The 13,204-nt window shown below is 36.2% G+C and overlaps 1 protein-coding gene across 12 annotated transcripts in view; it reads right to left on the reverse strand.

The window, feature by feature from the left end:
• HNRNPA2B1 (heterogeneous nuclear ribonucleoprotein A2/B1) overlaps positions 1-13,204 on the reverse strand; it is a 16,301-nt gene continuing 3,097 nt past the window's right edge. For 3 of the 12 annotated variants that reach the window (XM_051611081.1, XM_051611083.1, XM_051611084.1), the window contains exons 2-11: positions 10,606-10,716; positions 9,548-9,694; positions 8,137-8,347; positions 7,746-7,847; positions 7,570-7,659; positions 7,028-7,090; positions 6,475-6,594; positions 6,102-6,224; positions 5,350-5,432; positions 4,712-5,195 (exon numbers count right to left, since the gene is read on the reverse strand). In XM_051611081.1, coding sequence (XP_051467041.1) covers positions 5,371-5,432; positions 6,102-6,224; positions 6,475-6,594; positions 7,028-7,090; positions 7,570-7,659; positions 7,746-7,847; positions 8,137-8,347; positions 9,548-9,694; positions 10,606-10,716 — 1,029 coding nt within the window. In that variant the 3' untranslated portion in view covers positions 4,712-5,195; positions 5,350-5,370. Of the gene's footprint in view, positions 1,522-2,032; positions 4,038-4,711; positions 5,196-5,349; positions 5,433-6,101; positions 6,225-6,474; positions 6,595-7,027; positions 7,091-7,569; positions 7,660-7,745; positions 7,848-8,136; positions 8,348-9,547; positions 9,695-10,605; positions 10,717-13,204 lie in introns of those variants that run through there. The other 9 variants (XM_051611082.1, XM_051611077.1, XR_007888661.1 and 6 more) reach the window with 8 other exon arrangements.

Below are 13,204 nucleotides of genomic sequence, written 5' to 3' on the forward strand. Positions count from 1 at the left end.
CAGGTTGTAGTGAAAAACTGTTTATTAAATAAACCAGATGACACATTTAACCACAGAAGTCTTATTACTGTAGTGTACCTCATAAAAACACAGTAACTTGATACCTCCCTACACAGCTACTAGAACTCCATTAAATGTGTCAGCCACTTCCAAACAATGCCTGAAAAATGAACAGAGCAGACCAAGCAAGACGCAGCAAAAGGGGGTGTGTGGGTGTTTGTGTGTGAAATGTGTTGGCAAGAACTTAGGTGGAACAGCAATTTTCTGGGATTTGCCCATAGTCACCTTTTTCATACAATGAAGTAGCACAGCAGGTCACAGAAGCTAGTTTGTAAACTTCATGGTCCCCCAAATGTGGCTGATCTAGTACATCCATAGCAATCTGTCACACAGCCATTTATTAAGCAGTTTCCTTTTACTATTGATAAATAAATCAGTTCTTGCTCACATTAAATGGAATTACTTCTGCTGCAATGCAAATCAAGCCTAGCTGCAAAGCAAGAACCCAACTGTTAAAAGGGACAGTATTGACTTCAGGCGTCACCACCACCCAGAAACACCCCTCCATGTTAGTCCTATGCATTCCTACCAGTATTGATGTATAAACGAGAACTTGGTGTCTCCCGTAAGAGAAAATAAATAGCACTACCATGGGATTCCACTTGCATAATGCACTGTGATTTGAAAACAAACTGAAACAATAAAGGTACAGGGAATGTACTGTTCTGTTCCAGTATGTTCTCAGCAAATCAACCTTTCACAAATGTGGCTGAGAAACAAAAAAAACCCTCAGCTGACAGGTCCTTCAAAATTCCTGTCTGTATTTCTGAGGGTTTTTCTTCCCCAAAAGTCATAGGATTTCATCCCCAAGATCTGCACAATTATTGTAAAACTGAAATAACGTAATCTTCTTCCCCACATAGGACGTCCAAGTCTTGCTTACTTTACAATGTTAAGAGCAATTTCTCACATTTTCTTAAAACACTTTCCAGCAACTGAAGCACAAGGGAGTAAAATTCAACTTTCATTTTAAATAATACAGAGAACACAAAGTCCGAGTGGCCAAAACCATAGTATTGCCCTCTGCTCACCACCACTTTATAAACACAAATCATGCATTATAGTTTTTCAGATGTGTTTTTTTTTTTTTTAACTTCTCCCATACCAGCTAACAAGTTATGTTGTCTTTCACATTCTTCCCTTAGTTTGCTTCCAGAAGTGTTTGTTGGGGACAAGCTGGGCCTAAGATTGACAACCTCATCCTCAGTTCTTAGTATACTGAAACACACTGACTGGCAATGTTACTCTTACTTTGAAATCATAAAGTCTGTAGTGTGACATAAAACCAACTTCTTAGAAACCAGAAAGGTATACACAGTCTAAAATTGAGGACCAGTAATTAACCACACACTGTTTTTGCTGCTAGCTTTCAGTATCGGGTTGACTCAAAACGATGACTTCTGTCACTGAATTCACCAGTAACCACTGCGATTGTCACTTGCTTTAATTCTTAAGAATATACTGAGAAAGGAAAGAAAGTTCAACAGTAGGGCAAGAAGAAACTCACACTCAAATACCCCAAGCTTTCAAGACTTTAGATATCCAATAACTTACTTTTTGCATACTGCTGTCCCAAATACATTCCCTTCCGCCATCACCAGTAGATTATAAAGTTAAAACATCCTCTTTATGGCAAATGTAACATACTTATTTCAAGTAAATTTTAAACCTTGCTGCAAAACTACAGAAATACTGTAAAAATTTCAAACAGAAAGAGAGAAATACACCCCTCTGAAGTGTTTTTTTTGTGTGTCAAATGAATGTGGACTTCACAACTGTAAAGAAAAAAAACTTCCATTAACTAAATTTAAGTTCCAGGAAGGAAGGCAAATTCCGTATCAACTGGTCAACTCATGCTGTTGGAAAGAACAAAGTAAAGCAGATTTTGGGCATCTTCTTTTTCTGCTTCCATTGTAGCCCAGCCGTTACCTATGCAAGTATTTCAAAGTTCAACTTAAGAAACACAAAAAAATGTGAATCCTTAAATAGTATTTTTAATTATATAAAAGAACGTTATAAGACATGATTCTGCTAAAGGATATGAATTTTGAGTTTAGAATAAACTGTGTATATAGGTAAGAGGTTAAAACCGTACAGACTGAAGATACTTTCCGTCAAATACATTCCCAAAGTGAACCTCTCCCAAGCTCACACTTAGGAGTTTCATTAGTCTGGTTTATAGTTTTGTCAGTTTTTTGTTGGATTTTTCCCTCAGAAGATGCAGCTATCAGTAATGCAGTTCTGGTACCACAGGAACTCTATATTCCATTCAGTTTTTCTCTCTTGATGCTAAGAGCTGTGTATGGGTGAAAAGGATAAAGCTATGACCTATCACATCTTGACAAACTGTCACTTAAGTGGTTAATTTCTTTAACAGAAATGGAGGAGATATTTTTATCAAGTGATATGAAACACAGCCAAAAAAGCTACTTTAAAGCAATTGTGTCCAATAGCAAAAAGATGAGCATTTTTGATTTGTAGCACTGTTTCTCCCAACAGAGAACAGGTGCCTATGGCCAGAAACACAAGTTCAGAGAATACACTTGCCAAGTTGACTTTGTTTTAAATCCACCTCAAAATGGAATGTTTCAAATCATTAAAGGGTCTAAAAGCTGCACATAAACATTATTTAATGTTAGACACACACTAAGTTTTATCAAGCATTACACTAGAACTACTTTTGTATAAAAAAATACTTTATTTTAAAGCTATGAAAGTTATAAAAATATGTAGTTAAACTTTCTACTCACAGAATGTTTGCTATTTTAACATTAGTGATTTGTTTCTCCTAATGAATCTGAATTTTATTTGAAAGGTTTACAAGACATTATTACTATAATTTAAAAAACCCAGCATTACAGGGAGCTGTACTAATTGTGATGTTTTATCAGTATTCATTTAACCTCTAGATTTTTAATGAAGGCAGCAAAAACAACTATTTTCTGATGAAACAGAATTTCTTATTTCTTGAAGCGTTTCTGTGGTTGACCACTTCTTCATTAGTTACCTGCAGCATGGCACCTTCCTGCCAAAGAAAAAAAAAGTGTATCTGAAGATGTTTGTAACATATGTCTAAACCAAATTACCAATAGGGGAACTTCAGCCATTTAAAAAAAGTATAAGCAGTTCACTGATGTGTCTAACACAAAAAGGAACAGGACTTTTGTTAGCTGAGTCCACATTCTTCAGTGCCTTTTAAAGGCAGTGAAACTTTGAAATTGGGGCATTTTTTTGTTGCCTTTTTTTGGAGGTGGGTTTTGTTGAATTTGATTTTAAAACCAAATCTAGTGGAGTATGTCACCCTTACTCTGAGTAACTCATCACTTGGTGAATTTTCATTAATTTGAGGTGCAAACATTCAACACAGTGAGAGTAAGGCTGACTGAATTTGGCACTAAGGTTTATTAGCTGCAAGAACTATAAAAAATGGTGGAAACCTCAACATTCTAGCCAAATGCCAATTTATGTAATTACATTATACACTTGTGAAATACCACCTGCAGTTTCATTTGAAGTTTTCACTTCCCCTCCTAAAGAACTGCTTATGCAGTTGTAAAAAGAATGGACGACACATTCCTTCACAGAGGCAGATGTATTCTGTGGTGCAATTTTTTTCCTTACACGTAAACAGTCTACAGTTACTTGGGAACCTTGAGGATGAAACGTGTTATATAAAAATCGATTACAGTAGACAAGACACGTAACAACATAGTTCATTTTCAACAGCACAAAACTACCTTCATTGCATTACCTTGCAACCACCATAATGCATAGACTCCCAAGAAAAAATAAAATGTTGCAGGATGCAAAAATAAAGTTGTATTATTTAATTAACTTGTGACCTACCATTTTAACTACCAACACCAGGGATGGAACCCTTGCAAAGCTTTACTAATGGACACTTGCAGGTCTCATTTGTTCAACTGTAGCAGTGTACAGTGGCAGCAGTCTATGCTTGTCCAGGGTTCATATCATAGCTAGATTCCAGTAGGAAAAAAATACGTTAAGTAGCTGAAATTAACAAAAATGTCTTTGTAAAAAATTTAATAATACAAGAAAACAGGATTCACAAATTTCAATTGGTAATTTTTAACTCAATTCATTGCTATGTTAAACTACATAACGATTATCACTATACTGAAAGAATACTGTAAAGCAGTATTAGTTTCTTGGTTTTGGAACATTAAGAAAGGAAAAGTAAATAAGATCTTACCTAAAGAAGTTTAACTGAAGCTTAGAACTATTTTGCTCTACACCCTCAGCCTTCGTTGGCATCCTTATCAACTACCGTAGTTAAAGCTTTGCAGAAATACAGCACAGCTTTTTAAGACTGGCTGAACTTAGTGACGTTTTCAAGAGTTCTCTTGTACTAGACCTGTGTCCCTGGAAGAGTACCTCGCTGGGGATACTTCCTTTCCTTGCCATTGAAGAAGCAGCATCTAAAAGATCTAAAAACGTGTTTCTCCTTGCAGAGATAACCCTTAAGTTATCTAGATATTTTAAACCTGATCATTTACAGACAACATACTTTTTCTGACCAGCATTTAATTTTACATGTACAACAATAGCTTTATATTATTTGTGGGACCTTATACTACCCACTCCTTGCCTTATTTTACAATATTAAAAAAAAATCTAAAATTACACAATATTTCCTTTAGAATTATTTTATTAAATCATAAATGTACAACAGCTTCTTAACTCTACACACGCACTTAAATCTTTAAAAGGAAAACGTTATGTCTTATTACACCATGATCCTGGCTAATAGCTTTTCAAAACTTTGAGAAAAATCTTAAAAAAGGTTCACATGTCACCTGAAACTTACAAATTTAACATTATCAAAGGAATGCTTCTACACTTACAAAGACCACTAGAAAGAAACAACAATTAAAAAGCTAAGAAACTGTCTCAAAGGCATTTTTACAATCCTTCCTCCACAGTAAGGTAATGTTATTAAATAATCCAAATCCATTCACAAAATGGCTCTCTGCATCTGCTCTGGTGTCTTCTGCCATATCACTGCATATTTATGCATGACTGAGATAAGTGTTTCCTTAACATTGTTATTTCGATAACCTGAAGCTGTTCTGTTACCTCTGGGCTCTCATCCTCTCCTATTTATACAGTGAAGCCTGTTTCAACAGAAGTAAAGAGTAAAAAAATAGGTTATGAAATTATTCATCTAACCATTTTTTAAAGGAAAGATAATATGAGCCTAAAAAGCTTTTAACTCCTGCAGCTACTCTCAAGAATCACTGCAATTTTAATACTTAAAAACATACTTACCCATGGCATGCTTGCAGAAACTCAGTAACGGCTCCTCCCTCCATATCCACCACTTCCTCCACTGCCCCCAGGACCATAGTTTCCTGTAATGGCAGACAAAGAAGATACAGAACAATTACATCAGTATAGTTTTTTAATCTATGAATGCTTTTGTTCATCTACGAAAATTAACATCCACCTTACTTTCAGAGACAGCATACACACCAGATTTTATCATTTTGCAGCCTCTCTCTAAATAACTTCCAAGAACAGCACTAAGAACTACATGATGACATCTTAGGAGATTAAACAGTGTCAAATGTCATTTGATGCTCTTTACTGTCTTGAGCCTGTGAGAGCCGACTTTATTTCCATGTTAAATGTTACAAGAAAGAGCTTCATGTTTCAGTTTCCATTTCACAAGCTTTACATGCCAATCTTAGAATCACAGAATGGTTTAGGTTGCAAGCCCATCTAGTTCCAACCTCCCTACTATGAGCAGGAACATCTTTCACTACATCGGGTTGCTCAAATCCAACTCGGCCTTGAACACTTCTTCCAGGGATGGGACATCCACAACTTCTCTGGGAAACCCGTTTCAGCACCTCACCACCCCCAGAGCAAAGAATTTCTTCCTCATACCTTATCTTAATTTAATCTCTCTTTTAGATAAAAATAATTGCCCCTTGTCATATCTTCCCTTCCACCTCCCCCAAAAACTAAAGCCCACCCACTCTGTCTGGCTCCAAGGCAGGTCAAGACATATACAATACCTCCACCATATGGTCCCCCCATGTTCCTGCTGCCACCAAAATTTCCACTCTTCATTGGACCGTAATTTGAAGGTTGTTGGTTGTAATTTCCAAAATCATTATAGTTTCCACTTCCATAATTGCCTGCATTGTCAATACAAAAATAGGGAAATACCTAGATAAACTAATACATGTATAACACTCACAATGCTATGCCAGCATTAGAATTTTAAATAAAGTACAAAATCACACAGGTATTCCAGCAATGTATGCAACAAAGTCCTTTTTTATACTATTTGGAAAAAGAAGAGATTCCTTAAACAACCCTTACACCACCCCCACCAAATCTCAAATTACTTGCACTAATTAAAGTAATTTCAAGCCAGTAAATTACCTCCTCCATAGTTGTCATAACCACCTCCATAGCCCCCTCCCTGGTTGCCATATCCAGGTCCTCCTCCACCATACCCTCCTCTTCCTCCTCCGTAACCAGGACTGCCACCAAAGTTGCCACCTGTGACAATAAAATCCTTTAAAATCAACTTTTCAGTGGCAAATGATGGCAATCAAATTCTACAGAATCAGAGGATATTTTTCTATTTATAAGTCTACAGGGGAAGAAAAGGGTAGGAGTTTGTATATAAATTTCTATGGCCATTACTTTTAAATATGCATACGAACCATACTGTGACTAAAATCCACCAGCCAGACTGCCTTAAAAGGCTCAATTAAAATTATGAGTTTTCAAGAAATTTAAGTAACACTGCTACTCCAAATAAAAGGGAATAGTTGTCCCAATAAATAACCATACAATTTACCATATAAAGGTTTAACTGAGCCAACAAAATGGCTTTAGCAATTAATACATAGTTTATACAAATGGTAAGTAAATATAAAACCATTTCTGAATGAGAGAAAAAATCACCACCACAAAAAAGTAAACCAACCTCCAGGTCCTCCACCATATCCATTATACCCATCACCAAATCCACGGCCACTTCCATATCCATCTGTTGGGAGACAAAAAACCCAAAGTATTTCAATGTACCTGTAATGAAGTCAATTCTCAAATTCCTATTATCTTAAGAACCAAATCTCAGAAATTACTCAGTCATCAAGGACACATACATGTGAATTTAGAAAAATACATGTGAAGTAACACATGCAGTCACTGCTCTACATTTTAAGATGTCCAGTTTTAACTTTGGAAATAGCCCTCTGCTGCAAAGGTCAATCAAGTGTTGCACAGAATTACAGAGGAGAAATGTCTAAACTGGTTAGCAAAATTATAGTTTACGTTCATTTTGACTTCTAATAAAATACCTAAAAAAACCCAAACCAGTTCATTTTACTGAATAACCACATCATCAATTTGTGTACTACAGAAGGGGTTTATAAATTAAAACAGTAGCAGCTTACCAAGTCACCCAGAATCAGAAAAGCAGTATAAATAAGGAAAAAAAACCCCAAATAAATACTACAAACATGCCTGTCTTACCAGCTCCACCTCTGAAATTGCTGCCAGGTCCTGGACCAAAGTTGCCACCTCCACCACGTGCATCACCGAAACCAAAATTGCCTGTAACCGTTTTAACATTTTTAAGTGGTGAGATCACAGAAAGTGAACACAAATCATTAACCATTAATACATACATTAGTACATACCTCCTCTTCCACTCCTAGAATTTTGAACTTCCTGCATTTCCTGTCTAGAGAGGGCTTTCCTTACTTCTGCATTATGGCCATTGATGGTGTGATACTTCTGCACTGTAACCACATCAAGTAAGATAGCATCAGCATTTAAGTACTGATCTGGCAACATACCAGGCTTACAAAAAAAAATTTATTTCCAAACTTATAATTAATATAATTAAACCCAAAATATCCTACAATTTTTAAGCAAAGCCAGCAACTATTTAAAATGTGTTCCCACACAATTTGCCAAAATAACGTAGCAAATATGAATGCACATAAATAAATGGCATTAGTTTACTCAATTGCCATGACTGCAAGGACTAACACTATCAAATGAGAGAGTGAAATGAAGCTTACTTACATACTATTTTATCCACAGGATCATGGTCATCAAATGTAACAAATCCAAACCCTCTCTTTTTACCAGACTGTCTGTCAGTAATTATTTCAATAGTGTCAATTTTCCCATATTCCTCAAAGTAATCACGAAGGTGGTGCTCTTCAGTGTCCTCTTTAATACCACCAACAAATAATTTTTTCACCGTAACATGAGCACCAGGTTTTCCAGATTCCTGTTAAAAGAATCCTTTAAATTACTTCAAAGAAAAACTAACTCACAAACTACTATTTTGCCAGGATTTCAGGAATAGAATCCTGACAAACTAAGACTTTTCAAGCACTGAGATAGCCCTCTTACAATGCATGTCCCTGCAACCTTACTTGGGGGACCTTCTAGGAGGGAAGTAACATGGCTAATTTGGAGGATCTTCCTCCTCCTTTTACGTCAAAGCCTTAGAAGTATTGAAAAAGATACAGACAGATGTATTATGAAATGCATAAAAGTGTATTAAAAGCCTTTAAAATATTTAGAGGAAAAGTAAGAACAACTATTCAAAAGAACTGCAAATAACTTAAGCTAGAGCACAATTTTTATAACTGCAACAAATATGTGACACCTTCCTCTGGCTATGTCCTCAATAGCAGTGAAACCCACATTCCACTCCTATCAACAGCAAAGGTCCTTCAACCTTCAGTGAAGGACTGAGGTTGAAGGATGCACAGCTATGCATTTAATCCCTATTCAAAATATGAAGACAACTCCTCACATTCATGGGTTATTTTTACACTTTGAGCATGATATCCAAGCTGCTGTACTAAGTAGAAATGCTCCTCAAGCACCCCTGTGCCACAGTAACCTGGCTGAAAAGCTTACAAGTGCACTGCATTCCTGTGCACTCACCTTATTTGAACCCTGAAGTTAAACCAAATATGCTTGGAGCTAAATCCACAGTAGTCCTAAGATTATTTTGTACATGATCACTGGAAAAAATCAGATTTCCCATCTACATTCTATATTTTTAGGCACTTCAAGCTACATACCTTTTAGAAGTACCAGAAAAGATCTTGGAGTCAGGGGAGATCGAGAGGAGTTAATATTAATTCAATGTTTAGTAACAATAACCATTCCAGAGAAGTTAGTTTGGAATTTGCCTAATTGCAGACATTCAACATGTTTTTGCTAACAGTACTTTCAGACCTCAGTTGTGTCCCTTGCAGACATGGTTCTATAACCAGAATAACTTAGTAATTCACTGGAATAATACATGTTATGCAAGAACATCATTTAACAGACCAAAAGTATGGGAAATCATGTCCCAACTACAGCCTTTACCTAAAGAATTTAAACCCCAGCCACTTCAAACAACTCTGACCAAAACAAGAGATTCCTTTTTCAAAGCATGAAAAGTATCTGTTTTCAAAGCCATACTTACCTCCCTAGCCACAGCTCTCTTAGGCTCAACCACCCTTCCATCAATTGTGTGAGGTCTTGCAGCCATAGCTGCATCAACTTCAGCCATGGAGGAGAATGTTACAAAACCAAACCCCCTTGATCTCTTGCTTGCAGGATCCCTCATTACCTAAAAACAATATACATTTAAAACTCTTTCTACCTATCTCATGTTAAACTTAATACTAACATTTGGAGTAAACATGTAAACTTATGTTTTCCTTGATTTGATTTCCAAACCCCATTATGATAAAGTATCAGTGTATGCTGATTAAAATTACGAATGGCACTGCTTGGCATCACAGAAATTCAAACTATTGTTATCCTCCAAGACAAGAGATCATTTCGTAACTCAGAAATGCTGCTGTATCAGTGATGTGCATTTATACTTATGTCCGTTTTCTCTAAAAATCAAACAATATATATTAAACTTTCCGAAGACCAGACTTTACATTTGTGTTATGAAATATTTATTTACTGCTCCCATGAACAAATTCAGTGCAAGAACTTCTGCAACAGTCACTGTCCCTGGAGGCACTTAGTAGATGTGGTGCTTGGGGACATGGTTTAATGGCAGACTTGATGGTGTTAGGTTTACAGTTGGACTCAATGATCTTAAGGGGTGTCTTCTCCATCCTAAATCATTCTATGAAAACATCACACAGAAAGACCTCCTTTTCCAGCTTTACTGAGGCTGCTTACCATGATACCAGCTATCTGCCAAAGGCTGCCAAGCACAAAAATGTTAACAGTACTCTATGGGAGCACTTCCTAATGCACTTCAGCAAAAGACTCCCAAGTTAATTTTAAACTGCTGACATGAGTGTTTATAGAGATAATCCAGGAGATTTTACAGGAAACAGACTGAACGCTCCCGAACTCTATCAACATTTTGCAAGGTAAAGTTTATGAATAGCTTCAATCGACTGAATTATGTACAACCAACTGTACACTTAAATTTTAATATGCCATCTTTTCATTAAGCTATCCAGAAGAAGCTTCCCACTTTTACCACTGAGCGCATCTGAGTGCCAGACTTACCACACAGTCTGTGAGCTTTCCCCATTGCTCGTAGTAACTCCTCAAGCTTTCCTCTGTTGTTTCAAAACTTAAGCCACCAATAAACAGTTTGCGGAACTGCTCCTTTTCCCTCTACCAAAGAAAAGGGGATTACATTAATATAATGAACAATATTCCCTCTGCATCAGCCTTATTAGACACAAGTACGATTTTTTTAAACTGTCAAAAACTTTGAGCAAGACACGCTTTGCAAAGTTAGGCTGGGTTCTTCTTAATGTTTTACCACTATTCAAGACATTAAGCAACTTATGTAATTCTATAGGTCCACTTTTACAATACAGACGTTTATAATGTGCTTCTTCCCATCACTCTCTCCAAATACTAAGAACAAGGGAGGGACCACATTCAAATGCTTCCTGAATAGTCTTCTCAAGCCTATAGACGAGGCTCTTCAAAGAAACATGAAAAAAAAACAAAACCTCTTAGATTACATTCATGTCAATTCTGTTCCCAGTGACATTTATTTGTAAACATCATTCTTGCTCCAATTGTTGTACACAAATACGGTGGCACTACTTATGAAAGAAGACATAGCTACAGATGTTCTAAATAGGGTTGCTGATTTGTATTTTCTCATTAATTATTAAAATGAATGAAACCCAGAATATTTGTAACAGAAATCTGGGATCCTGGAACACTGGAATCAGCAGTAAACCTACACCCTCAACAGCAGCAGTATCAAAATAAAGTCGATTCCCTTTAAAATGAAAATGTGAATAATGAATATTTGCATATTCACTAACACAAACTACTCTTTCAGTAAGAATTTGTTCTGTTGCCTTTCAGAGAAACTCTTACTGTGCTTATTCAGCAGAAATTTCTGCTGTGATGACAAGTAAATTGTTTAAAAAAACCATACAAAACAGGGCAAATACATTAACTACTTTGTGAAATGCTTCCATACCAACTTTTTATACTAAGCAGGCATAATAATTTTCTATACACAATGTCATCGCTAGATTAGACACTTACTAATTTCATATGTCAAACAGAAACAGCTAAAAAAATGCACCAAAAAGTAATTCCCTTCTACAAAATTTAAGATTTTAGAATGTTGTTTCAAAGAGATTTATCCTGCTAGGGACGAGAGAATTCAAATGCAACAATCTCTTCAGCTTTATATTGTTAACTAATTTTAAAAACCAAGGAAATCTGCTTGGGTGTTTGGATGAAACTGTGAGATTTGGAAAATAAGCAAAGCAGTTCAGTGCACAAATGCTTTTACAAGTATTAAGCCAATCTGTAGGTAGACCAATGAGTTTCCTGAGGTTGGCCCAAGGCAGTCCTGGACCTAGATGCATGTAACAGGAAAACAATTACTGTACGTAGTATTGAATTAGTTTTTGTTAAAAATGCATCATCCTATTACCAACTTGAGATACTGCTGTCTCACCAGGAAGTCAGCCATTAAAAATATTTTTCCCCTCAAAAATACTGTATTTTAGAACAATAACTTTAAATGTCTGTTAAAAACACTTGTCATCTTGTTGGATTTAGCAGTTTGTTTTCTAAGGAACATGGAGGAAGCTAGTACTTCCTCCTCCTTGTACAGACAGGCAAAATTAAACACAAGAATTTAAAAGCAGCAAACCCCTGCTACGTCAAAGTTTCCTTTCACTTCATCTCTTAAAAGAAATAAAGGGAAGGATGCTGCAAGTTACACAATACCATATACAATTTTAATAGTCTAACACAGAAATAGTTTTAAGCAACCATACTGCCAAAAGAATCCTCCATTCGAATTACTTCAGTTCTGCTGCTTGAAAATTAGGGGCTATTTGCTACAGTTCCATAACTCCACAAAAGACACTTTTTTCTATATAATCTATGTCTCGCATTTAATAACACACATTTCCAATTCTTATAACAGTAAGAGAAACAAGCAAATTCAGTAGGGAGGTAGGATTTTTCCAATGTTAGGCTTACCTTTGAAAACAGTTACAAAACCCAAGGAAAGAACAGAATCTATCAGCTTGACCAACTGCCTTTTTTAAAGGACAAACATACTACACAATACTAGTAAACATTAAACAGAATAATAACACACTTTGCAGATGTAATCTACCACGTATTATGTGTCACGCACTACATGCCCTACCCAGAACAACATCTAGGCACCACACACACGAGGACACAGCAATATATAAAATTCACTACTAGTTCTTCCATTTCACTGTGTGAAAATATCATAATCATGTTGTTCCAGTAGCAGATTCACAGCCTATGGATGGAGCAAGACTATTTGTCTTAAATGTGTGTTTTCAGAACCTCTGGTTAGCCTAGCATTAACCTCCCACCAGGGTCCAAAGAGTTTTGTCTCAGGTTTTATGTTGAAGCTGTAAAATGTATAAAAATTATCACCGCACCAGACCCGCTCCGAATCTTGATTCAATCTTCATTTGGTAAAAACATCCCTCCCACACATAGAATTCATCCCCATCTAGACTCACACTGATCAGGTTGGAAGAGAAACCTTTTTCAGGATTTTCACACTACACTCTGTGGCAGGAACAGAGTGCAAGAGGAAATCTTTATGAACATGATAGAATCTTCTTTAATG

Source organism: Apus apus, chromosome 2 (assembly GCF_020740795.1).
Source record: "Apus apus isolate bApuApu2 chromosome 2, bApuApu2.pri.cur, whole genome shotgun sequence".
Lineage (NCBI taxonomy): Eukaryota > Metazoa > Chordata > Aves > Apodiformes > Apodidae > Apus > Apus apus.